This window comes from Alexandromys fortis, unplaced genomic scaffold (assembly GCF_014885135.2).
Source record: "Alexandromys fortis isolate MF-2015 unplaced genomic scaffold, M_Fortis_MF-2015_v1.1 scaffold_452, whole genome shotgun sequence".
NCBI classification, from domain to species: Eukaryota; Metazoa; Chordata; class Mammalia; order Rodentia; family Cricetidae; genus Alexandromys; species Alexandromys fortis.
The window spans coordinates 153698-178359 of record NW_026068324.1 but is presented as its reverse complement, the minus strand read 5'-3'; the positions used below and the strand labels follow the sequence as shown (position 1 = coordinate 178359).

Here is a 24662-nt window from a genome sequence, read left to right as displayed (position 1 = left end):
GGAAACTTTTTTTTCTTATTCTCAATAAAAAAAAAGAAAAAAAAAGAACTTTAGACGCAGGCAAGTGATTTTGCATGTTTATTTTGTATTGAAAAACCTTGATCTTTTAAGAAATAGTTTGGTGTTCATTTCAATTCAGCTTATTTATTTCTAAGCAGGTTCACTACTAAGACACTAATCTGATACCCAGTAAAAACTTTTAAAACAAAACAAAACAAAAAAAAAAAGAAATTCTAAGTGGTCTTACTGAAATCAGGTACAAGACAAGGCTTTCCACTCTCTCCACATCTATTCAATACAGTACTTGAGGTTCTAGGTAGAGCAATAAGACAACAAAAGTAGATAAAGGGGCTACAAATCAGAAAAGAAGTCAAACTGTCACTATTTGCTGATGATATGACAGATCCCAAAAATTCTACCAAGAAACTTCTGCAACTCTTAAACACCTTCAGCAATGTAGCAGGATACAAGATTAACTAAAAACATAGTAGCCCTCATTTAAACAAATGATAAATGGGTTGAGAAAGAAATCAAAGAAACATCACTCTTCACAATAGCCACAAATAACATAAAATATCTTGGACTAACTCTAATGAAACAAGTAGAAGACCTGTATGACAACCTTTCTTCTTCTTCTTCTTCTTCTTCTTCTTCTTCTTCTTCTTCTTCTTCTTCTTCTTCTTCTTCTTCTTCTTCTTCTTCTTCTTCTTCTATTTGTTTTTTTGAGACAGGTTTTTTTTTTTCTGTAGATTTGGAGCCTATCTTGGAACTAACTCTTGTAGACCAGGTTGGCCTCAAACTCACAGAGATCTACCTGCCTTTTCCTCCCGAGTGCTGAGATTAAAGGAGTGCACCATCACCACCTGGCTAAATGTTGAAGAAAGAAATCGAAGAATACACCAGAAAATGGAAAGCTCGCCCATGCTCTTGGTTAGGTAAAATTTAAAAAGTAAAAATGGCAATCTTACCAAAAGCAATCTATAGATTCAATGCCATTCCCATCAAAATCCCAGTAAAATTCTTCACAGACCTCAAAAGAACAATACTCAACTTCATATGGAAAAACAAAAAACCCAAGATAGCCAAAACAATTCTGTACAAAAATGGATCTTCTGGAGGCATTACCATCCCTGACTTCAAACTCTACTACAGAACTACAGTACTGAAAATGGCATAAAAACAGACAGGAAGACCAGTGGAATGAAATCGAAGACCTAGGTATCAATCCAGACACCTACAAACACCTGATTTTTGACAAAGAAGCAAAAGACATACAATGGAAAAAGAAAGCATATTTACCAAATGGTGTTGAACTGATACAGTCCCTTTGGATGTCAGTATGGTGATTTCTCAGGAAATTATGAGACATCATTTCTCAAGACCCAGCCATACCACTTTTGGGTATATACCCAAAGAATGTTCAATCACACCACAAGGACATGTGCTCAACTATGTTCATAGCAACATTGTTTGTCATAGCCAGAACCTGGAAGCAACCTAAATGCCCCTTGACTGAAGAATGGATAAGGAAAATGTGGTACATTTACACAATGGAGTACTACACAGCAGAAAAAACTGAAATCTTTAAATTTGTGGGCAAATGGATGGATCTAGAAAACAGCATATTGGGTGAGGCAACCCAGACCCAGAAAGACAGATATCATAGTACTCACTCATTAGTGGGTTTTAGACATAAAGCGAAAAAAAAGCAGTCTACACAATCACCAAGAACCTAGATTACAAAGAGAACCCCAAGAGAGACATATATGGATCTAATGTACAAGGAAAGTAGAAAAAGACAAGATCTCCTCAGTAAATTGGGAGCATGTGGACCATGGAAGAGAGTTGAAGTGGAGGGCAGAGGAAGGGTGGCGAGCAGAGAAAAATGTATAGCTTAATATAAACTTCAAAAATTTATAATAAAAATCAAAGGTAAAAACCTTCCTGCTTCACAGAAAACTCTGTCAGATATTCTAGGTATGTAGGCCAAAGACAGATGCCCCAATGTTGCAGAAGAATTTTGGGTGACTGTCCAGGAAGCCAGATGTTCTTGTTGTTAGATAATATTGCATTCTTATGGGGTCTTTGATGGAGTTAAAGACTAAATAGTTAAGCATATAGTTTTCTTTAGCTATGATTAAAGTTAAATTAGGTATAAAACCTTAATTCACAAGATAAGATAGATAATATTTTCTTGAAATTTTCCAGATGCAAATGGACTGGATATTGTAACTATAATTCTTGCTTGATAGCTATTTTTGTTGTGTATAGTTTTACTATGTTAAAGTTAAAACCTTCATTTTTAATTAGACAAAAGGGGGAAATATTGTGTAATAATATTTTGTGCACTTTATGAAAATGTATTGCTTTCATTGGTTTAATGAAGATCTAACTGGCCAATAGCTAGGCAGAAAGAGACAGACTGAAAGAATGCTGGGAAGAAGAAGGACAGTGTCACCAGCCAGACACAGAAGGAGCAGAATGTGTAGAAGATGAGGTAACAAGCTATGAGCCACTTAGCAGCATGTACATTAAGATAATGGGTTAATTTAAGTTGTAAGAGCTAGTTAGTAGCAAGCCTAAGCTACTGGCCAAGCATTTATGATCAATAATAATCTCTGTGTGCTTATTTGGGAGCTGTCTGATGGGACAGAAATTTCTGCCTACAGTAAGGTGTCATGTGGCCAGTCTCATCCAGTTGGTTGAAGGGCTTTCCAGTAAAGCTGGGTTTGTGAGATGTGCTTGCATCACTGTAACAAGATACCTCAAAGAAACAGCTTAAGGGAGCAAAGAATTATTTTTGTTTGGCCTTATGTGCTCAGTCAAACATCATAGCAGTGGAAGTGTGTGGAAGAGGCTATTTATTTCTTGACAGATGGGAAGCAGAGATAAAGGGAATAGAGTCCAGGGTTGGATATAATGTGACCTGCTCTTTCATCTGGCCCTCTTCCTACTGTTCCCTACTTCTCCACAACGCCGCCACATTCTGACTCTACCAAGGCTTTGATCCACTGTTATTCAGAGCTCTCAATACTTAGCCACCTCTAAAATTCCTTCACAGACACCTCCATATCACTTAGTTCAATCAAGATGAACCATAAAAATTCTGTCTATTATCTGCTATCCCTTGTCACCTACTTACCTATTCCTTCTATTGTTTTCTAGCTCTGTCACGTATTATCCATCATCTCTCACTAGTTGTGCTTCTCTGGAGGGTCTTGGGCACTTATCTCTGGAACCCTGAAACACAGTGCACATCAGGTACAATAACTGGATAAATTTACTTCAAGTGAAAGATCAGGATTATGATTAACTTTTTTTTTTTTTTAAAAAAGATAGGGCTGGTCTCTAATGTTCCATGCAGCCAAAAATGACCCCAAACTTCTGACCCTTCTGTGTATTCCTGTGAAGTATTGGGATTACAGGTATGCATCACCACACCTGGCGTATTATGTAATGGGGATCAAACCCAGGGCTTCCCTCATGCTATACAAGGCCTCTACCAATTGAACTATATCCCTAGCCCAGGACTAGAATTAAAACATATGTTTATTTCTTTGAGATTAAACTATAATGATATCATTTCCCACTTCCCTTTCCTCTCATCCAACATTGCCTCTATTTCTTTTTCTTTAATTGTTGTCTAACACAAATATTTACATATATTTCTAAATATATACTTATAACCAGAACTAGTATTTTGATGACTGTTTCAAAGTTTTGCCAGGGATGAGTGTGTCAACAAGCTCTGCAGGAAACAAAGTATTGGTGTGTTCTCACTCATCTCTGTGTCTATCACAGTGTTTGGTCTCTTTTCTGGGGTCTAGGTCAAAGGGACAAGTACTTTCTGGAACATGACACTTTGGGGCAAAAGGACAGAACCATGTGGGCTCACACTGTGGCTGCTCTCATGCACATCCTAGTTGAGGCTGAGCTCTTCCTTCCAAGACTAGAATGCCTGAGCATGGAGTGAACAGTGAGGGAGCTGGTACTAGGATGAGTATGTGCTTGGGGAGCAGGGGATGGGTTCCCTAAGTTCGCCATGTTCTTTGAGCCCTGTGGCCTCACACTTATGGTGGAGTTCCACCACTTGGTCTCTCTCTATGGGGTATCTTCAGCCTGTTACAGGAAAAGATCCTGTGGCTATGTGATGCGTGTGTGTGTGTGTGCGCGCGCATGTGTGTATGTGTGAGTGCGTATGCATGTGTGCGTATGCATGTGTGCGTATGCATGTGTGCATATTATGTGTGTATGCGTGCGTGGCAGACTTGGAGTTCAAGTAAACATATGGACCTCCTGCTCTGCCCAACTGGCCCGTGTCACATCCTACCCGGAACAGCCACTTAGTTCCCAGCACATATCTGTGCCAGATTAGAAGGCCAGTTAGGGATGAGGAAACTGGTGTGACTTTATCGTAAGTGCCCAGCAGCTGTATGGACCTGCAGGAACATGATCTAGAGGGGACATTCCTGTCTACAGAGCTCAAACTTCACTGGAAGGTGGACATCCATGGTCACTGAGTGGAGTAGTGGGGTGCTTGCTGGGTAGGGTGAGGGCAGTCATAGAAGAGAAGGCGGGTGCTATGCTGGAGGCCGTGGAGTAAACACAGGAGGGAGAACAATGAAGGATTGGTGTGTGCAAAGCCTGAGGCATGGGCACTGCGTCCAAGGGGAGTGGTGCTGGGAATTAGCCAGCATTTATCTTCGTGTAAGGACTTACGTGACTGTGTCATGTATAGTTCCTGTGCTGTGGCTATTACATGATACCACACCGTGATGCCCATGTGGACATGTGGGCATGTGGACTGTGTTCTGAGACAGTCTTCATGTGATTTATGTGTGCATATCATACGTATGCATATGTCACTTCTCATGCAGGCGATTGACCTGGGCTACAATTGGTATTTGTGTCACGTGACGGTTCCCAGGTTGTGGTAGAATGTAGGTAGGTCAAGTGTCAGTTTCTGTATGGTCAGTCATGGCTACTACCTCTGTGCCTGGCTAGCACAGGAATTCTGCCTCCTCTAGGCTGTACCTGTTAGGAACTAAAATTGATGTCCTCTATAGAAGTTCCACATGCATGTCATAAAGGCTAAATCATAGATGTCCACCAGAGACGTCATGTGGGGATCTCTCTCTCTCACATAAACATGTGGTTATCATAGTATGAACGTCACACATACATGTCACACCACAGAATACACACCTTGGATATCATACCACAGAGGTCAGGGAGTAACTCAGATAGCATCAGGGAAACAACCAGTAAAACTCAGCCTGAAACCAGTTGGTCTCAGAGCTGGAGGTTCGGAAGGCGTGTCCAGTGATTGTGGTGTTTGTGTCTATATGTTTAGTGCTGATGGAGGTGTTAGGGCTCAGGAGGCTAGGAAACTTCATGGGGTGGGGGACCCTGGGTGGAGTCTAAGTGCTGTGGGATGCCACGAGGTGGTGGAGGACGATGCTGGGTCAGTACATATGCAGAAGTGAGGGAGGGGTTTGGAGGTAGGACGTCTGCACTTCCTGAGACCACGTGGTCAGCTTTGGTTTGGGATCATCTCCCAATAAGAAGTTGAAGCAGGGCTAGAGAAATGGCTCATCAGTGGTTAAGAGCATTTACCGTGCAGAGAACACGGATTCAATTCCCGTCACCTACATGGTGGCTCACAGCCATCTGTGATTCCAGTTCCAGGATAGCTGATGCCTCTTCTCACTTCCATGTGCTCCTGAACGCACACGGCACACAGACATACGCTCAGGCACACTCACATACGCATGGAGCAAATAAACAGTTAAAAATTAAAAAAGAAGGTGAAGCCCCTGGAGACCAACACTTGCTCTAGGGAACAACAACTAGAGAAGCAGGGCCATGCCCAGGAGGAAGAGTGGGCCGGATCCTACTGGTCTCATTGGTCAGTGGACGCTGGAGTCCAGAAGACTGGACGGTTTTCTCTATCACACATTACTACCCTGCCCCTGAATTTCAGGGTTGCCCAGCTCATCGTGGTATACACGTCTCCCCTGTGCCTCTCCTGCCCCTCCTCCTGGTAGCCTGTGTGGGTTAAATCTGACCCCAGAATGAATCCCATACAGTCTGACTAGTAGACCTTTGGAGGAGACTTGGGATAGAGCTCACTACTGGTTGGCTGAGGTTTTGGCATGTTGGCATAGACGGGGAGTGGCATTATATGTAGGAAGGCTATGAATTGTAGGGACCTTAAGGTCATTGTTAAAGGCTAAATTCTGTCCCCAGCAGATTCACCAGTTTGGCATTTAAGCCACCAGGACCTCAAACTGTGCCTATGTTTGCAGCCTGTGGGGACACACGGAGAAGGCATCTACAAGCCAAGTAGAGCCCTGCTGAGAACCCATCCTGGTCTGGGGCTTCTACCAGGGCTTGAGACAATAAACATCAGTTATGGAGGCAGCTGAATGAATCCCTGTCCTTTGCTGAATCCATAGCAGCTCAAGGTCACTGAAAGGCACATGCTTCTCAGCTGGTGTAGGAGGCTTTGCCTGGCCAGCCTGGGGGTCCCCTGGGCTTGGGCCCTGCTTCCCAGCCCGCCCATGGGAGCAGGGCAGTCTCCAGCGGGGAAGAAACTATCTGCAGGGAGGAGGTGCCCAAGCTTCTGGTGATTCTGGGTGGCAGGACTGGAGTCCAACTGTGAGCGACTTGCCGAGGGAGGCCCCGGAGGACACAGGACCAGGTGGGAGGTAGAGGGGCCTGCACGGCTGCTCGTCTGGGCATCTTGCTTAGTTTTTGAATGTCAGGGCTGACCCATACAAGAAGGGCACAGTGAGATACAGATTATTAGAAGAATGTTTTATTGTTGAAAATACCTAAACAACAGCAACACACACACACACTTGCACACACAGAGACCTTAAAGACATTTATAGTCTCCAGAAGGAAGAAGCTGTTAAAGGTCCAAGTTCTCTAAGCATTTCCTGCCAGTCACAGAAGGGCAGATGCCCACACTCTCATCCTGTCTGGAGACTGACTTCTCATTGGCCCTGAGAGGTGATGGAGAAATAGACACAGGGCTACTGTCCCCTGGCCACAACAGCCCTGGTACCCCAGCTCTGTTTTCCTGCCTGACTGGTGTTCACTGCTGTAAGTGGTCCAGTCTGGACGCCAGGCCGGCAGGGCAGGTCTGCCGCACTGTGGCTCGCTTTCAGTCAGCCCTTCACATCTCTTCCCTGCTACTCCTTGGCAGCCTTCTTTTTTGGTGAGGGGTGCTGATAGCAATATTCTCACCAGAGCCCTTTCCTGGAGGGTTTTTCTGGTTGTTCATCCAGCCAATACTCAGTGGTCTCTGCACTTGTCCCTGCTAGGGCTTCGCAACGCAGTCCTTCTGAGCGTCTCCCCAGAGTGTGGCTGGGATCTTGATGGAGGTGGCAGTGGCCTTATCTTTAGGTTTTGTTGTTAACGGTGTCCGTGGGTTGGATCCTGCATCTGAGAGTCCAGCATTTTAAGCGGGTAGTAGGAACAGGGGCCGTGCAACTACTCTTATCTCCAGCAGGCACGTTCCAACAGTTTGAGAGACACAGGCCCTTTCCTTGGCCTAGGGGTCACAGAAGTGCCAGGAAGGAAGCTGCCCAGGCATAGCGGGCACAAGGGTGCCGACATTCAGTGGTCTCTTTTGGGCTGTGGTGACCCTCGTCTTCTTAACACATGTCTCCTTTCAAGGATTTAAAAACTTTCTCCTTTCTGGAAAAACCCCCTTCAGAGGATGGTGTGAGCAAGGATAGCTCCAAGGCTGGTCCCCAGCACAGCTGGGCTCAGGCAACGTGGGCTCCCAACTCCTCCTGGGCAAACATTCTGAGGTCTCGGATCCCCTGGCGCCAGTTTGAAGGGAGATGGTCCTTCTGGCTCCAACCAGTTAGTTATCTGGCAACTGGCTGTGGGGGGTGTCGCCCAGATCTGGGACAAAGCCTGCTGTCTGCATGGTCCTCCGAAGGGTCAACAATTGAGAGTGCTGATTCAGAGCATCATAGGGTCAGAGGGTGGTGACGTCAGAGGGCAGTGTGGGCTCCATGTTAGCTTCCATAGTAAGATGGATGGGGTTGTGCAGGGCCTAGGAAGCCCTGATCATCCCAGAGGAAGTGGCCTAGGCCCCCTGCCCAATCATATTTCTGTAGTCAGGAGAGATTGCTTGCTTCAGCTCCACCACTGAGGAGAAGATCCACTTTACCTGTGGGGAGTTGAGAGTAAGTCAGAGACCACACCCAAGCTCAGGCCCTTCAATCCTGTGGATGAGACAAGGCCCCTCCCTCCTGCAGTTCCTTTCATACAGGTAGGAGACTGGGGATGGCAAGGGGCCAGGCTAGGATACACGAGCAGACAGTGTGGAGACACTGTGGGGGTTGAGATTGGGACAGTGAAGCTTACACTGGGCCTTGGTGAGTTTAATGGGGACATCATTAAGGGGGTAGTGTGATATTGCATGGGGCAATAAGGGATATTGTGAGGAGCAGTGTGGAATACAAGGTGTGTCGAAAGACAGTATGGGGATGGCACGAGGATCACACAGGATGTCACGACAGACAGAATGACAGACAGCATGGGACACTATGGGGAGTCACAGAGAACAACGTGGGGCAGGGAACGGTGGGAATGGTGTGGGGACAGAGTACGGACAGCAAAGAAACATCATACGCCATCAGAGGAGGAGTGTGGGGACAGTATGGGAGCAGCGTAGGACACCACAGGGGCCAGTGGGGGAGCTGTGCCGACCTTGAAGAGTGTGACCGTGGCACTGTAGCACACGCTGAGCAGGAAGAGGGTGATGAAGATGGTGATGGTCGTCCAGAGCCCGTCCAGCTCCCCGTCCAGGGCGTCAGCACAGTTGTCATCCAGTTCCAGCTCTGGACAGAGAGGGACAGTCAGTGTTTGTCCCAGCAAGGTGTAACCGGGAGGGATTCCCTATGTGGCAAGTGGGTCTGCATGGAGGCAGAGGAGAAAGGGCCAGCTGGGCTGGGCCAGCAGACCCTCCCTGGGGCCGGCTCTCAATCTCAGTTCCCTTCAACTGCCTTGAGATTTGCCAGACACAATGGACCTAACAGTAGCCTGGGTTGTGCAAAGGCTTTTGCCTCATCCTTCATTCCTCAGTGCAGGAGGAGTAGGGGCTGTGATCACAGTGGGCAGTGGCTATACAGCCTGCCTAAACCTTTGCTTGTCCCCCCCCCCCCCCGGTGCCTGGTCATGCCTGGAAAGCTCCACAATGTGAAGCAACCCAGACCATATGGCTGTGGGCTGTATAATTTGTGTGGGATTGAAACATGACCTTGAGGTACCAGGGACAGATTTGTCTCCAGAGGACTTGGGTTTAGCATAGAATGCGGGAGCCTTCAGAAGAGGAGAGTTGTGTTTGTTTGTGGGTGCACAAATGTGGACTGTAAGGTGGTGGGTTGGGGGTATCGTGATGCATTTCTGGGTGTAGCTGTTATTCAGGGCACACAGATAAGGTCCCAATGTCTTATGTGTACCCTGCGCATGTGCCTGTGTGTAATACGCCATACGGACTGGGTGATGTGCAGCAGCCTGGTTTTGATGGGTCAGGCTTCAGCATGCATGTGTCTAGTCATCTCTCTCTCAGGGCATAGGAGTGAGTGTGCACTGGGTGGCCAGTGTCCTATGGCTGTGCAGACCTAGCCCGTGCAAAGCTTGCTGAGTTGAGTGGAGCGATGGCAGGGTCTTTGGCATGCCCAGCGCCATTGCTTGCCTCTGCAGTGTACTCAGAGAAACCCCTAGATACGGAAGTGGGGGAAGGGCTCCAGAATAGACTGAGAGAGGGGAAGTTTGTGTGTTTTCTTCCTTGGGGGTTTCCTAGGTATATTTCTCTGCCTAGAAGCTGCTGGTTAGTGGGAAGGCAAGGAAGAGGCACTGTCTAAGGCTAAGCCCTGGCACCCCAGGTCAGGGAAACTCATGAGCTCTGGTTCTGGAAGTGCAGAAACCTCATTCTCTTCTTAAAGACAACTCAGGCCTCAAACCCTGGCCAGATCTCACAGCGCACGACCTAGTCTCTATATCCTGGAAAGAACCACAGCTTCAGAGGGTCCCAGGGTAGTACTGGGTGCTTTATTTATATAAGGGAAGGGTGGAGAAGGGTGCCAGTGTCCCTCAGGACCTAAGAGCTTTCCGGGTGCTGAGCTCATTTACCCTGAGACCGGGAGATGGACTTCGTCGTCTGGCGGCTGTGCAGAGCCTCATGTAGCACGAAGCAGGTGAAGCTATCTCCCCCATCCCACCTGCTCTTTGGCACAGTGAGCTTGCTGTACATGAAGTAAGAGCCTTCAGAGTCCAAGACAGGTGGGGTGTTCCTGTAGTTCTGCTCTTCCTTCCCGTTGCTCTGCCACTCTACATGGATGTCCTCAGGGAGAAAGCCTATGACCAAGCAGGTCACACTGACCTCTTTCTTGGTCATCTGCTCCGCAGGTGGAGGAAAGGTATAGACCTGTGGCATTCGGACTTGCCCTGAGGAGTTAGAAGTAAACAAAGAGGTCATTCAAGTGGAGAACTGTCCATCTCAGACCTCGTTCTCTGAATATATCACACACCTGCCTCACTAACACGACATAACTCACCTTTGGGTTTTGAGATGGTTTTCTCAATGGGGCTTGGGAGGGCTTTGTTGTTGACCTTGCATTTGAACTCCTTGCCACTCATCCAGTCATTGTGCTTGATGGGGAGGACACTGACCACACGGAAGGTACTGTTGTACTGCGGCTCACGGGGCTGTGTCTGAGCTGTTTTCTCTTCTTTATTGTTCACAAACCAGCTGAACTGGACATCTGGTTCTTCCTCACTCACGTCCACCACCACACATGTAATCTTGGGCTCCCTGGACATCATGAGCACATCCTTGGGCTTTGGGGGGAAGATGAAGGCGGATGGTCCACCCAAGAGATCAGGAGCTGGATAAGAGATGGAAATGGGTCAGTACCTGGGTCACCTTCCAATGTAGGATCACTCAGGGCACTTGCCATCCTTCTAGGGCTAGAGCACAAGGCCTAGTGACTTACCTGGACACTTCTCACACTTAGGACACAGATCAGGTACCTGTCCATGTTCTCTGCGCTCTGTAGAGAGAAAGCTGGATGTTACTGGAGTTTGGAGGAGAGAATACACCAAGCCATGGAGGGGAATGTTTGTTCCTGGCATGGGGTTAGGCCAAGTTGCTTCTGGAAATGATCCTTGGTGGGTTGAGACCTGAGGGCCATTGATATCTATCTCAGGGGATCACTCCTTGGGTGGGATGGGAGAGAGGCAGAGACAGGATCTCCCCTTGTTCTGGGCTGTGGTCACTTCCCTGGCAATGGCTGCCCAGCTTGGTTGGTCTAGGTATGCAGATAGCTTAAGACCCACCTCTAGCAAACCCCTCCTCCCTTGCTTGTTCTCTCACCAATTTTCTTGTCCACCTTGGTGCTGCTGGCCGGGTGGGCGACATTGCAGGTGACGGTCTGACTGGGCCACATGCTGGAGGGCACAGTCACTGAGCTGCTGAGGGAGTAGAGCCCAGAATCCAGGACTGCTGGGAAGATGTGCACGCCGCTGGTCAGGCTTCCAGAGTTCCAGGTTACGGTTGCCGGCTCAGGGAAAAAGCCTTTGACCAGGCATCCCAGGGTCACTGTGGAGCCAGTTGTGCCTCCACATGCAGGAGCCAGTGGATAGACAGATGGGGCTGTTGTTGAGGCTGCAAGAGAGGGGGGGGATGAGTGAGCTTGTCTGACACAGGTGGGCTCAGATATTTGGAGAGACCCTGGCCTTAGATTTGCTCTGAAGTCTGTGTATTCTTGAAGTTTCTCTGAGTCAAGTAAGGCCAGCAGCTTCCAGTTCTAGATCCTGGACTCTGACCTTAAAGATCTTTTCATGGTGAGGTCTCCTATGGGGAGTCTAGAGTGGATGGAGGTGGTGTGGGGGAAAGGCACCTGATAGTGCTAATACTGCCAGAACCCAGAAAAGTTCCTTTCTTTTCCCAGTGGCCCTTGAAATAGTTGGATAGGCTACTATCCCTCTGATTCTGATTCTGGTTCATTCTTCTTTTCTTTTTAATAGCATATTTCTTATTGTATGCTTCAAAACTCATATTGAACAATGAGTCTGGGTTGCAAAAGAGAATTTAGTTTTGTATCTTTCTTCCCCACCTTTGTTTTTGTTGAATAAAACCACACGCAAATGCTATGATTCATTCTTCTTATCCCCAGCAGCCTTTTGGTCTTCTCTCTACCTTCTCTGAACCCCTACTGCAATCCCCTACTCAAGCTTCTATAGTTACCTTACCTTTCTTCTGTGGGTCAACTCTGGGCACAACTCATTCTTCCATAATAGGTCTGACAATCCCCCCCCCCCGCCATTTTATATTGCCATAAGCTCCCAGGATCACAGCGAGGACCTCTGATACTGGAACTGTAACTCACAGGCTCACAAGACTCCAGCCCCCATGTCGGTACTGGACCTGGCTCCCCCAGCCCCACACCAACCCAGCTCCTCAGTAGCTTCTTCTGAGTCTTTCATACTCTATCTTCTCCAACACTCCTGTAGCTACACGGTCTTGTCGTTGACACCTCCCAGCTCTAGTTCCCCTGCAATTGCTTGATCCCCAGAGCTACTGGGGCTTCTCTGAGCCCCAACATTCCCATCTCTCCCAGAGCCCTTGTAGCTCTGTTCCGGTGCCCTAGACTCCTGGGGCTGCTCTGGGACCCTGACTTTGATACCTGCCCTCACTCCTATCTGCTTCAGAGTTATCCTAGTGCTTGATCTGGGTTTCTCTGGACCAACATCAACTCTACCTACTGCATACACTGTAGCTTCTCAGTCCAGCCCTCCACACCTCCACAGCCCCAGATCTCCAGTAGCTGCTTGGCTCATTCCCCCACACCACCACCAGTCCTTACTCCTCGGAAGCAGCTTGACCTGCTTCCTCTCACAAGGACGTGCGCTGTAGCGGTCAGCCTCAAATGCCCATAAGGTGCAGCTTTCCTGTAACTGGCTCGGTACCCCAAATTCTCAACTACTCCACCCACTCTGTGGCTGCTTATCCAGTCTCCCACATCTCACCTGCCCTAACCCATTGTAGTTGCTTGGTCTTGTCCTTCATACCCCAACCTGCTACAGCTCTCCCATAACTCCCAGGTCTGATCCCTCACACTACCACTACCCCAGTTCCCCCAAAGGAGCCACATCTGGTCCTTTACACCCCCACCTGTCTCAGCCCCACTAAAGCTTCGCAGTGTAGTTGCCTGAACTTACAGTGGCTAGGTCTTGTCCCTCACATATGTCTGCCTCAGCTCTCCCATAACATCTAGGTCTAGTCCCTCAACCATCCACCTGACCCAGCTCCCCATAGCATCTAGGTCTGGTTCATCACACCCCCATCTGTCCCAGGTTTCCCATAACTGTCAGGTCTGGCCCCTCACATCCCCAAAAGTCCCAGCTCCCCCATATCTGCTAGGTCTGGGCCTTCACCACCCACACCAGTCTCAGCTCCCCCATATCTGCTAGGTCTGGACCCTCACACCCCTACCCGCCCCAGCTCACCCATAGTTGCCAGGTTTGTTCCCTCAACCCTCATCTGCCCCAGCTCCCCACAGTAGCTAGGTCTGTTCCCTTGCACCCTCACCTACTCCAGCTGCCCTATAGTAGCTAGGTCTGTCCCTCACACCCCTACCTGCCCTAGTTTCCCCATAATAGCTAGGTCTAGTCACTCACACCCCCACCTGTCCATGCTCCCCACAGTTACTAGGACTGATCCCTCAAACCTCCACCTGATCTAGTACCCCAAAATTTGATAGATCTGGTTCCTCAGACACTTACCTGCCCCAGCTCACCCATAACTGCCAGGTTTGTTCCCTCACACCCCACCTTCCCCAGCTCCCCCACAGTAGCTAGATCTGGTCCTCCGCACCCCAATGCACCCTCATCTGCTCCAGCTCCTCCAAAGCTGCTATTTCTGGCTCCTCACACCCCTACCTGCCCCAGCTCCCCCACAGTAGCTAGGTCTGGTACTCCGCACCCCTACCTGCTTCAGCTGCCCCACAGTATCTAGGTTTAGTACCCTGCACCCCCACTTGCTCCAGTTCCCCAAAACTGCTAGATCAGGTCCCTCACACCCCAACCTGCCCTAGCTCCCTCACAGTAGCTAGGTCTGGTCTCTCACACCTCTACCTGCCCCAGCTTCCCCACAGTAGCTAGGTCTGGTCCTCCGCACCCCCATCTGCTCCAGCTCCCCCCAAGCTGCTAGACCTGGCTCCTCATACCCTTACCTGATCCAGCTCCTCCAAATGCTAGATCTGGCTCCTCACACCCCTACCTGCTCCAGTTGCCCCAAAGTAGCTAGGTCTGGTCCCCTGCAACCCTACCTGCTAAAGCTCCCCCACAGTAGCTAGGTCTGGTCCCTCGCACCCCTACCTGCTACAGCTCCCCCAAAGCTGCTGGGTCAGGTCTCTCACACCTCTACCTGCCCCAGCTCCCCACAGTAGCTAGGTCTGGTCCCCCGCACCCCCACCTGCCCCAGCTCCCCCACAGTAGCTAGGTCTGGTCCCCCGCACCCCTACCTGATTCAGCTGCCACACAGTAGCTAGGTCTGGTACCCTGCACCCCTACCTGCCCCAGCTGCCCCACAATAGCTAGGTCTGGTTCCTCAAACCCCTACCTGCCCCAGCTCCCCACAGTAGATAGGTTTGGTCCTCCACACCCCCATCTGCTCCAGCTCCCCCCAAGCTGCTAGACCTGGCTCCTCATACCCTTACCTGATCCAGCTCCTCCAAAGCTGCTAGATCTGGCTCCTCACACCCCTACCTGCTCCAGGTGCCCCAAAGTAGCTAGGTCTGGTCCCCTGCAACCCTACCTGCCCCAGCTCCCCCACAGTAGCTAGGTCTGGTCCCCCGCACCCCTACCTGCTCCAGCTGCCACACAGTAGCTAGGTCTGGAACCCTGCACCCCTACCTGCCCCAGCTGCCCCACAATAGCTAGGTCTGGTTCCTCAAACCCCTACCTGCCCCAGCTCCCCCCAAGCTGCTAGACCTGGCTCCTCTTACCCTTACCTGATCCAGCTCCTCCAAAGCTGCTAGGTCTGGTACCTCACACCCCTACCTGCCCCAGCTCCCCAAAAGTTGCTAGATTTGGTGTCTCACACCCCTACCTGCCCCAGCTCTCCCACAGTGGCTAGTTCTGGTGCCCCGTACCCTCACCTGCTACAGCTCTCCCAAAGCTGCTAGATCTGGCTCCTCACACCCCTACCTGCTCCAGCTGCCCCAAAGTAGCTAGGTATGGTGCCCTGCAACCCTACCTGCTAAAGCTCCCTCACAGTAGCTAGGTCTGATACCCTGCACCCCTACCTGCTACAGCTCCCCCAAAGCTGCTAGGTCAGGTCCCCCGCACCCCTACCTGCCCCAGTTCCCCCACAGTGGCTAGTTCTGGTCCCCCGCACCCCTACCTGCTACAGCTCCCCCAAAGCTGCTAGGTCAGGTCCCCCACACCCCTACCTGCCCCAGCTCCCCCCCTCAGTGGCTAGTTCTGGTCCCCCGCACCCCACCTGCTACAGCTCCTCCAAAGCTGCTAGGTCTGATCCCTCACACCCCCACCTGCTTCAGCTGTCTCATAGCATCTAGGTCTGGCCAATCACACCCTCACTTGCCCCAGCCCGCATACAGTAGCTAGGACTGGTCCTTTCCACCCCCACCTACCCCAGCTTCCCCACAGCAGGTCTAGTACCTCACACCCCCACCTGCCCCAGCTCCCCCATGGTAGCTAGGTCTGGTTCCTCAGATCCCCACCTTCCCAATCTCCCCTACAATTGTTAGATCTGATTCCCACAATTCTTGGGATTATTTAACCTTCTCCTTTGTTTCTGACATCCTGCAGTTGCTAAGCTTGGCCCCCTCAACTCCTCCACTAACCTCAGCTTTCCAGTAGCTGTTTAGTCTGCTGGCCTCTCCCCTGCTACCAGCTCCAGTTCCTCGGTAGCTGCTTAGTCGCGTGCCCTACACTCCCACTTGCCCCAGCTCCCTATAGTTGCCCAGCCTTGTCCCTGCAGCTTCTGGAGCTACCCTGCTCTTATTCTGCCTGTCCCAGGTGGCACCCTGTAGCTGTTCAGCCTGGTATCCCACACCTCCACTTGCTCCATCCCCCCATATGCCCACCAGCTACCTCGTAGCTACCATCCTTGGTTCCTCTGTAGCTGCCCAGCCTGGTCCCACAGCTCCCGGGGTTGCCTTGTTCAGCTTTCATCTACTTTAGACCTCCTGTAGCTGCTCATCTGGGTTCCCTTTACACCAGTGTTATTCACTATACTCTCCTTTTTAACTGCCTGGCTTGGTCTCCAGGCTACCCTAGACCCCAGTCCTTTCATCTTCTGTAGCCCTTCAGTTACTGCTCTGCCCTGGTCTCGAGCTACTTGGCAATCCTGAGCTCCCAGTACTCTTGCTCCATTCCTTCTGTAGCTGGACAATTTGGTCCTCACATCTTCAGCCCCCTCCAGTTATGCAACCCTCCCCAGCTCCCTTGTAGCTGCTATGACTGGTCCCCTAAGCTCCTAGTACGGCTCTGGTACCCAAATTCCAGCAATTGTCACAGTATCCTATAGATGCTCAGTCTGCCCTCCCAACTCTACTTGCTCTGAGCCTCCTGCGAAGCTTTTCCTGGTCCCTGGGGTTTCCCTGGATGCCTATTAACCTCACTTGACACAGCTCCCACCCTTCTGTAGCTCCTCACCTCGATTCCCGTATCTCTCCACACCCATCTCACCTACAGCTGCTTGACTTGGTCTTTTCGACTCCCACCAGCCCCAGATTCCCTGTAACTGCTCTGCCAGGTCCTCTGAGCATTTGGAGCTATCATGACTCCTCATTTGCCTCACTCTCCAGAGCTTTCTTGAAGCTATACTGCCTGGGATCCCTGGGATCCTCTGGCAGGCTTCTTCCCTGGTCCCTGGGCTCCTCTGGCAGGCTTCCTCCCTGGTCCCTGAGCTCCTCTGGCAGGCTTCCTCCTGCCCAACTTACCTTCTTCCGTCTTCACTCCTGGAATCTGCTCTCCAATGCTGGTCTCAATTCCTGCACCCTAGGGCATTCATTCTTACCCTAGCTCCCTCCAACAGGCGTATCAGCCTTCCCATCCCCTCTTTACCAACTCTCTGCCCTCCCATTGCTGCCCTGGATTCCCTTTTCTCTGCTGGTTCAGCTGCCCTGGCTCCATCAGCCTCCAGGCCAGGTCAAGTCCATCCCCCAGGTTTCTGGGTCTATCCCATCAACTCCCTGAGGCATACTCTGGTGGTCTGTGGGTGTGCACAGCTTTCATGGTCTGTGCTTCTGTCCATGGAATCCCCGGAGACTGTCTGGTTGACACCGGCCTGCAGACAGACATCTTCCTTTTGCTACAAACAGGCCCATCTGTTGGGGCTAGTCTGTCGACTCCTTTCCATCCTCCTGTGATCTGCTGTCTGCTAGGCTGTGGCTTTCTCCAGCTCTAGCCTTCTCTGCTGATCATATTCTCGCGAAGACGACTGCTACGCGTCTTGCTTTGGGTCTGGGTTACTAGCAGCCCAGCTCTGAGCGCTGTCTTGTTTTTCCAGGATTCACAGTCCTTGACCCAGAGGTGTGAATGCCACGCTTCTCCCAACCTAGTACAGACTAAGAACAGGATTGAAACTGGGTAACACGGGACACTTCCTGAAGTTCCTCTTTCTTCTGGTGGTTTCAGTGTTTGGGGTAGGGGGAGACAAGGGGGAGTCCAGATATGGTCTAGGTTACCTCATGTAGGGGCAGGTGAGGTGATACTCTTGAGACCCATAGAAGAAGGTGTGAAGCCTGGCTGTCACAACCTAGAGTTCCTGGATTGGCTGGGGCTGAGTGATTATGTCCACTCTCTCCTGATCATCTCACTGGAGAAGTCTTTCACTCAGCCTAGGTGGTAATCTCTGCCATTCCCTCTCTCCAGGTAGTGCTCTCTCAGGAGATCCCAAAAGTATTTGTGTCTCAGGGAGGAAAACGAAGACCGGAGTGGGAGGGCAGAGTGCAGGTCAGATGGGGAAGGGAAAGGGCTCAGGCCTCTGGCTGTGCTTACAAGCCGTGGATTATGTGGCAGCACCGAGAAGCATGGCAAAGGTCCAGAACTGGCTCTTAGCTAAACGAAGAGAGCAGGAAGGGTCTCTGGGATTGAAGCTACACAGGTTTCATTTCGGGGTCATGAACCAGAATTCTGATTCTGGGGTCTCACAGGAAACAGGGAACAAGAGGAGTACTCAGGGTAGTTAACCCTATACTGGGGAAGAAGAGAGCCCATTGGGACCAGAGCAGATGCTGCCAGGGTAAGGGTTTGGGGGTACAGCAAGGCTCTGTGGCTGAGAATAGGGGCCAGCATTAGAGGGAATGGAGACTGGCCAGGCTCATGAAGAGTTGGGGTACATTCCATCCTAGAGGACACAGGGCCGAATGGAGAAAAGGGCTTCTCTAGGCGAGACAGCATGCTCACTCATTCCTCTTTTTTTTTTTTTTCCCAGTCAGAACTATGACCCTGTCTGTCTACTCTCCGGTTCCTATGGTGACCTGGGTTGCTTGGTCAAGGGCTACTTCCCTGAGCCAGTAACCGTGTCTTGGAATTCTGGAGCCGCTTTTCTTCTGTCTTGTAGTTCAATCTATACTCCATCACTATTTCAGTAATTATGCCTGCTAGCACCTGAACCAGCCAAACTGCTACCTTCTGTGTAACACATCTGGCCAGCAAAAAAATTGCTGAGAGGATGTCCTGCAGAGGGACGGTTTGTCGGAAGTCAGGCTTATGCCATTCTCTTTTCTAGATCAGCCAGGATGAGCAGCTGTGTCCCGAGAGGGGACTTCAGTCCAAAGCACAAGAATTTCTATGTTCTGTCTTTGTTCATGGCACTCCTATTTGGGGAATAGTTTTCTGGGCTGGGTGTCCTTGTCTCATATCTTGGACGCAGATGTGGACATGGGTCTTGACCCGCCAGCATCATTCAGAAGCAGCTTGACCTGAGCACACATTAGAACTAAATGTTCATTTCTGTACTTTGGTGCTTTCTCTCCTCCAGATCCCAGAACCATTTGACTTTTTTCTTTCCTGTAGGACTCAGAGACCATGGGCTCAAAACTGTCCAAGTTTAGGTGAGTTGCTAGGCCTTGATCTCAGCTCCAGGAAGATAACTAGTGTCCTGAGTCACACTACATTAGAAGGTGGCCCAGGTGCTGACCCATCTCCTCTCCTCGCCAACTCCTGGTCTCCTGGCAGGATCATCATCTTCCCCCTAAAGCACAAGAATGCACTTGTGCTCTCCCCGACTCCCAGGATCATGTGTGTGTGGTGGTGGACCCTAACCCGGATGACTCCAAGGTCCATTTCAGTTAGTTCATGGATGAATGAAGGTGCATATAGCTCAGACAGCCCCAGAGGAGTGGGGCAACAGCACCTTCTGTGTGGTTAGTGTCCTCCTCAGTTTGCATCAGGACTGGCTAGAGGGTGAGGAGTTCAAGTACAGGATCAACAACGGGGCCCTTCCAGCTTCCATGGAGAAAATCCATCTCTAAACCCAAAGATGGGACCGTGTGGAGTGTCATGGGCATGCAGGCAGTGCCTGGAGTAGGCTGCTCTCTACCTTGACAGTGACATGCATGTTGTTGCCTGTCCTCACAGGGGGCTGGCCTTGTGCTGGAAGCTTAGACTGTGCCTCCACCCAATAGGAATGAATAACTAAGAACAAGTTCAGTCTGATCTACATGGGCTTCCACCTGTGGTACACCAATGGAAAGCTAGATCAGAAACTTTAAGAACACCTATCTCATCCTAGGCATTTGCACAGCAAGCTCCTGTGGACAAGAACAGGCAGCAAAAGGGAACTGTTTACTCTATGGTCTAACAGGCTCTATACAACTACCACACAGAGAAGACCCGCTCTTTTTTTCCCAGATAAATGAACGCAGTGCTTACCCTTGCATCCTAGGGGACATTGATGTCTGCCATTGCTTAGAGCATATGGGTCTTCCTGGCCATGTCAAAGTCATCTCTCACAGGGGAGGGAGCTTGACTTTAGCCAATTGCTTCTTAGGCCCTCTCTCCACTTGGCTGCTGCTGAACACTGTGACAGGATCCCTTTTGCAATCTCTCAAGAGAAGGAACACATTAACCTTGCAACTGTCAATCTGTCTTTGTCCCCCTTCTGATCAAGTCTTCTTTTTCTTCTGTGATCTTGAAGAGGCGTGTCTAGCCATGCACATACAGACTAGCCTTTAAACTTAACACACCCAACACAGTCAGCTCTGTCTGACTTGGGCTAGGTTGTCTACCTCTTGGGACATTCCCCATCCAGAGTATACCCAATCTTTGGCCTCAAAAGGATTGAGGTCGCCTTAAGGGAGAAACTGTACAGATACTCACATGCATGCAGAATTTAGACGCACTAGAATCTGCCTGATGACTGTCACTTAGCCCACATGGCACCTGCGTAGGCGTGTGCAGCAGTGTGCATGAGCACTACACAAGCCTTCCACACTCGTATGAACACCCTAGTGTGCATGAGCACTACACAAGCCTTCCACACTCGTATGAACACCCTAGTGTGCATGAGCACTACACAGGCCTTCCACACTCATATGAACACCCTAGTGTGCATGAGCACTACACAAGCCTTCCATACTCATATGAACACCCTGTATAGCACTCAGACCCAGTGGGATATCAGGCCCGCTCTTAGGCTCCTCCTCTTCGATGTTCACGTATGGGTCAGCTGAGACAGATACAGCTGCATCCACACCAGCCCCACAGCACACCGCTCAGGTAAGGACCTGTGGAACTGACGCTGTAGACCTGTGAGCAGATCCTAGGGGGCCCATGGGCTCAGGCCTCTCTAACTTTCGCTGTTCTTACTCTTGTGAGTACTCTTAGTTTTGCCTTGTCAGGTGTGTGATTGTAGCTGAGTTTACTGGGAACAAAAAGTTGATAATTTTTCTAAAAGTTTCTACAAGGAAATTAAGCCTCTCTGCAGTCATTCGAAAAAAAAAAAAAACAACCTGGTTTCTCTGGTCTCCCCTGGCTGCCTTTCCGGTCATCCGGTCATCCGGACTAAGCAGAGGGAACTCACTAAGGTGAATGATTCTTGTTTACTTAACTATTCTAAAAAAAGAGATAACAATATCCAAAAGAACTTAAGAACTTGGAAGACATTTTCTTTTCTTCTTTTTTCTTTAAATTTTTCCCATTTTACATACCAACCACAGTTCCCCCCTCCCCTCCTCCAGCTTCCCCCCATTTTCCCCCCAACCTAACCCCCATCCATCCTCAGAAAGGGTAAAGCCTCCCATGGGGAATCAGCAAAGTCTGGCATATCAAGTTGAGGCAGGGCCAAGCCCTTTCCCCCCATATCAAGACTGAGCAAGGTTTCCCTCCATAGGGGATGGGCTCCAAAAAAGTTAGTTCGCGCATGAGGGATAAATGCTGGTCGCACTGCTAGTGGCCCCACAGACTGCCCAAGTCATAGAACTGTCACCCACATTCAGAGGGCCTAGTTGGGGCCTATGCAGGTTCTCCAGATATCCAGTGTCAGTGATATCTGATACTAGCTCAGGTCAATGGCGAACAGTTTCTTACAAGATGACATTAAGAACTTCTAGGGACACACAAGAAAAAGGTAGAGGAAATAAAAGGTCAGACATGTCTCTGGGGCCAAGACATGAATGGTTAAACATTTTTTTCAGATAAAACACCAAGTTTCCTTGGAAGTAAAAAGTACATGTAGAAACTGCTAGGAAGAATAGAACTTTGGTCCCAAAAGTTAGAGTTAGGTAATGATGACCATTTTGAGAATTTATAAAGAATAGAATTATAACTGTTGTCCTCATAAAAGTGATATACAGGGATAAATTAGCTTATACTTGAAAATAATATCCTAGGTTTGGCAGTATCCACTCAGCTGATTATAAAAATATAAAAAGTTTCACATTGTTAAGGACTAATCATAAGGCTTGAATCCCTTTTTTGTAACCACGTGTCTGTTGCTGGCTATGGCGTAGTATGAATAAGATGTGTCTGGCTAGATGTAATCATTTGGCTTGCAATATAAAAATTAACGGAATGGGGTAAAGATCAATGATGTCAAGGGAGTGGGGAAGACAAAAACCAAAATGGGTAAATGATAATGATTCTTGGAAAATGATTAAAGAGAAGCATATCAAAACTGCTCATGTTTATTTGTATAAATAAAAATGGGTTATTTGATGCCATTGTTTTAAAAGACAACCGGTGGCCAGTGTCTTCATTTTCTAAAACCTCACATCTCCGTCCTGTGGCTCAGAACCCCGCTGGAGCTGGACTCCAGCAATAACCCCCTTCCCACATGTCTGAGTGTCCTTGTTCACTCCCCAGTGTGGACTTTCTCTGAAACCCAGGCATCACCAGGCACAGGCTCCTCCATCACTTTGGCTTTCTGAACTTGAGAACAGGCAGCGAGGGTCAGGGGTCAGGGGCCCGGACTCAGCCCAGACAATCTCAGAACGGAGGGGTGGAGCAGATAGGCAGGGGCTGCTACACAGTCCAGGTGGCCGTCAGGTCTTCTGTGTCTGGACTGGAGCACTTGGGGGATCTTTGACTGCTGGCCTAGAGAAGACAGAAAGGTGACCACAGGGAGTGTCTGTTGGCCTGGTCCAGCCGGTGCTTTCTCCTGAGCCTCCCTGTTGACCCACTTGCCACAGCCCCATCTTGTTGGAACAAACAGTGGCTGTCCCTCCCTATACAGAGCTGGAACTGGACGACAGCTGTGCTGAGGCCCTGGACGGGGAGCTGGACGGGCTCTGGACGACCATCAGCATCTTCATCACCCTCTTCCTGCTCAGCGTGTGCTACAGTGCCACTGTCACACTCTTCAAGGTCAGCTACTTTATCCCTGCACTGCTTCCCATCTGTCCCACACTGTTCCGTCCGTCTCGCCCAATGTCCCATGATGTCCTATGCTGTGTATCCATGTCCTCACAAGACCCCACGCCAGCCTCATGCCAGCATAACATCGTCATCATGCTGCTTCCAAAGTGCTCCCATATTGTCTTCGTGCTGCCCCATGGTGTCCCCTGTAAGCCCCTAGAGCAGTGCTTCTCAACCTGTAGGTCATGGCCCTTGGGGGGGTCACATATCAGATATCCTGCATACCAGATATTTAAACTGCAATGCATAGCAGTAGCAAATTTACAGTTATGAAGTATCAGTGGGGTAGTTTTATGGTTGGGGATCACCACAGCCTATGGAACTGTATTAAAGGGTCAAAGCATTAGGAAGGTTGAGAGCCACTGCCCTCCAGTAGCTTTGACGTTCACATGCCATCCTCATAATGTCTCCACCATGTGCTCACACGTCCCTATATCCCTGTTGTCCCATACTACAGACGCTGACCTCCAAGTTGTTCTCACTCTTTTCACACTCTCCTCACACTGAAGCTCCGTTACACCATGATGTTCCTTTGCTGTACCTCACTCTACCTCTGTATTCCCCACCTCCATCTTCTCCCTGGTCCCCACACCATCTGCCCGGCAGGTGAAGCGGACCTTTTCTATGGTGGTGGAAAGGAAACAGATGACCACTTCCAATTATAAGAACATGATTGGGCAGAGGGCCTGGGGAGCTTTGAAGGGCGCAGGACTTGCCAGTGTATTTTAAAAATCTCATCCGTTTCTCTTATCTGTGTGATACCTAGGCCACACTCCCTTCTGGACTTCAGTGCCCTCTGACATTATAACTCTCTGTGCATTTTTTCTATGCAATGATCATGGGTGTCCATTATCCCCATGAAAACTGAACGTTGGCAACAGGAAGATCCTCAGCTCCATGTCTGTGAGTCTATCAAGCTCCTAGTCCCTTATAAAGTAACATCACGTCCCTGACCCCTAATGAACCTTCTGACCAGGGTCATATGTGGATTAGGGACTAGGTGGACATCCAAGACAGAGTGTGACACAGGCCAATCATGTTCCAGAAATAACCTGTTCTTTGGACCCAAGTCCCAGAGATAACACATCACAGTAGACAGAGATCTTAGGGGAGACGAGCCTGCTAGAAGGAGACTTTTCTCCAGGCAGTTCTTGTTAGCATAGTTTTCCCTGGTATAACTGACCAAAACAGACACCATCCAAATGCTGGTCCCCCTTGAAGCAAACCTGCAAACAAGCACAGTCCAATCATCATGCCTGCCTCATACCACAATAGGCTTTTTCATCTTTTAGAGTCTCAGAGATGAGTACCCAAGTTCTTAAGAGAAGTAGAACAAGTGACGGATGATGGATGGATGATAGAGGATAGATATAAACAGTAGACGGTAGAGATAGAGGACCATGAAATGGGGATGATAGGCAGGTAGACAACAGGGATAGGACAGACAACAGACAGATGGGTGACACACAGAATAAATCTTCAACTCCAGAAGGATGATTTTATAGACAGATAGAGACCCTGTTACAGACGGAATGGGGGAGGAACTGAAGACTTAAGGGACTGGCCACACAGTTGGACTGATTATGTGGATGATAAGTTTGATATACCTGGGACAAGCCAGCAGGATGGAAACCAAGGCAGGAACTGATATTGTGAAGTTGTAACAAGATTTTTCTTTCTCTGATGAGATGGTTCATTTGGCGGTCACCTTGACTGGATTAGGTGATGGCATTTCTCCTGTCTAT

At 49.5% G+C, this 24662-nt stretch overlaps 1 non-coding gene and 2 gene segments (V, D, J or C); all 3 read right to left on the bottom strand.

Moving 5' to 3' along the window:
• The window catches only part of LOC126495174 (Ig alpha chain C region-like), a 171112-nt gene that overhangs the window by 27260 nt on the left and 119190 nt on the right, over positions 1-24662 (bottom strand).
• LOC126495177 (Ig gamma-2B chain C region-like) overlaps positions 10047-24662 on the bottom strand; it is a 133377-nt gene continuing 118761 nt past the window's right edge. Inside the window, 4 exon segments of the C gene segment in view lie at positions 10047-10473; positions 10584-10913; positions 11022-11078; positions 11402-11692. Of these exon segments, the coding sequence occupies positions 10151-10473; positions 10584-10913; positions 11022-11078; positions 11402-11692 (1001 nt within the window).
• Positions 12055-12179, bottom strand: LOC126495179 (small nucleolar RNA SNORA40). Its single transcript, XR_007590119.1, has one exon. It is a non-coding gene; the product is annotated as a small nucleolar RNA SNORA40 (small nucleolar RNA).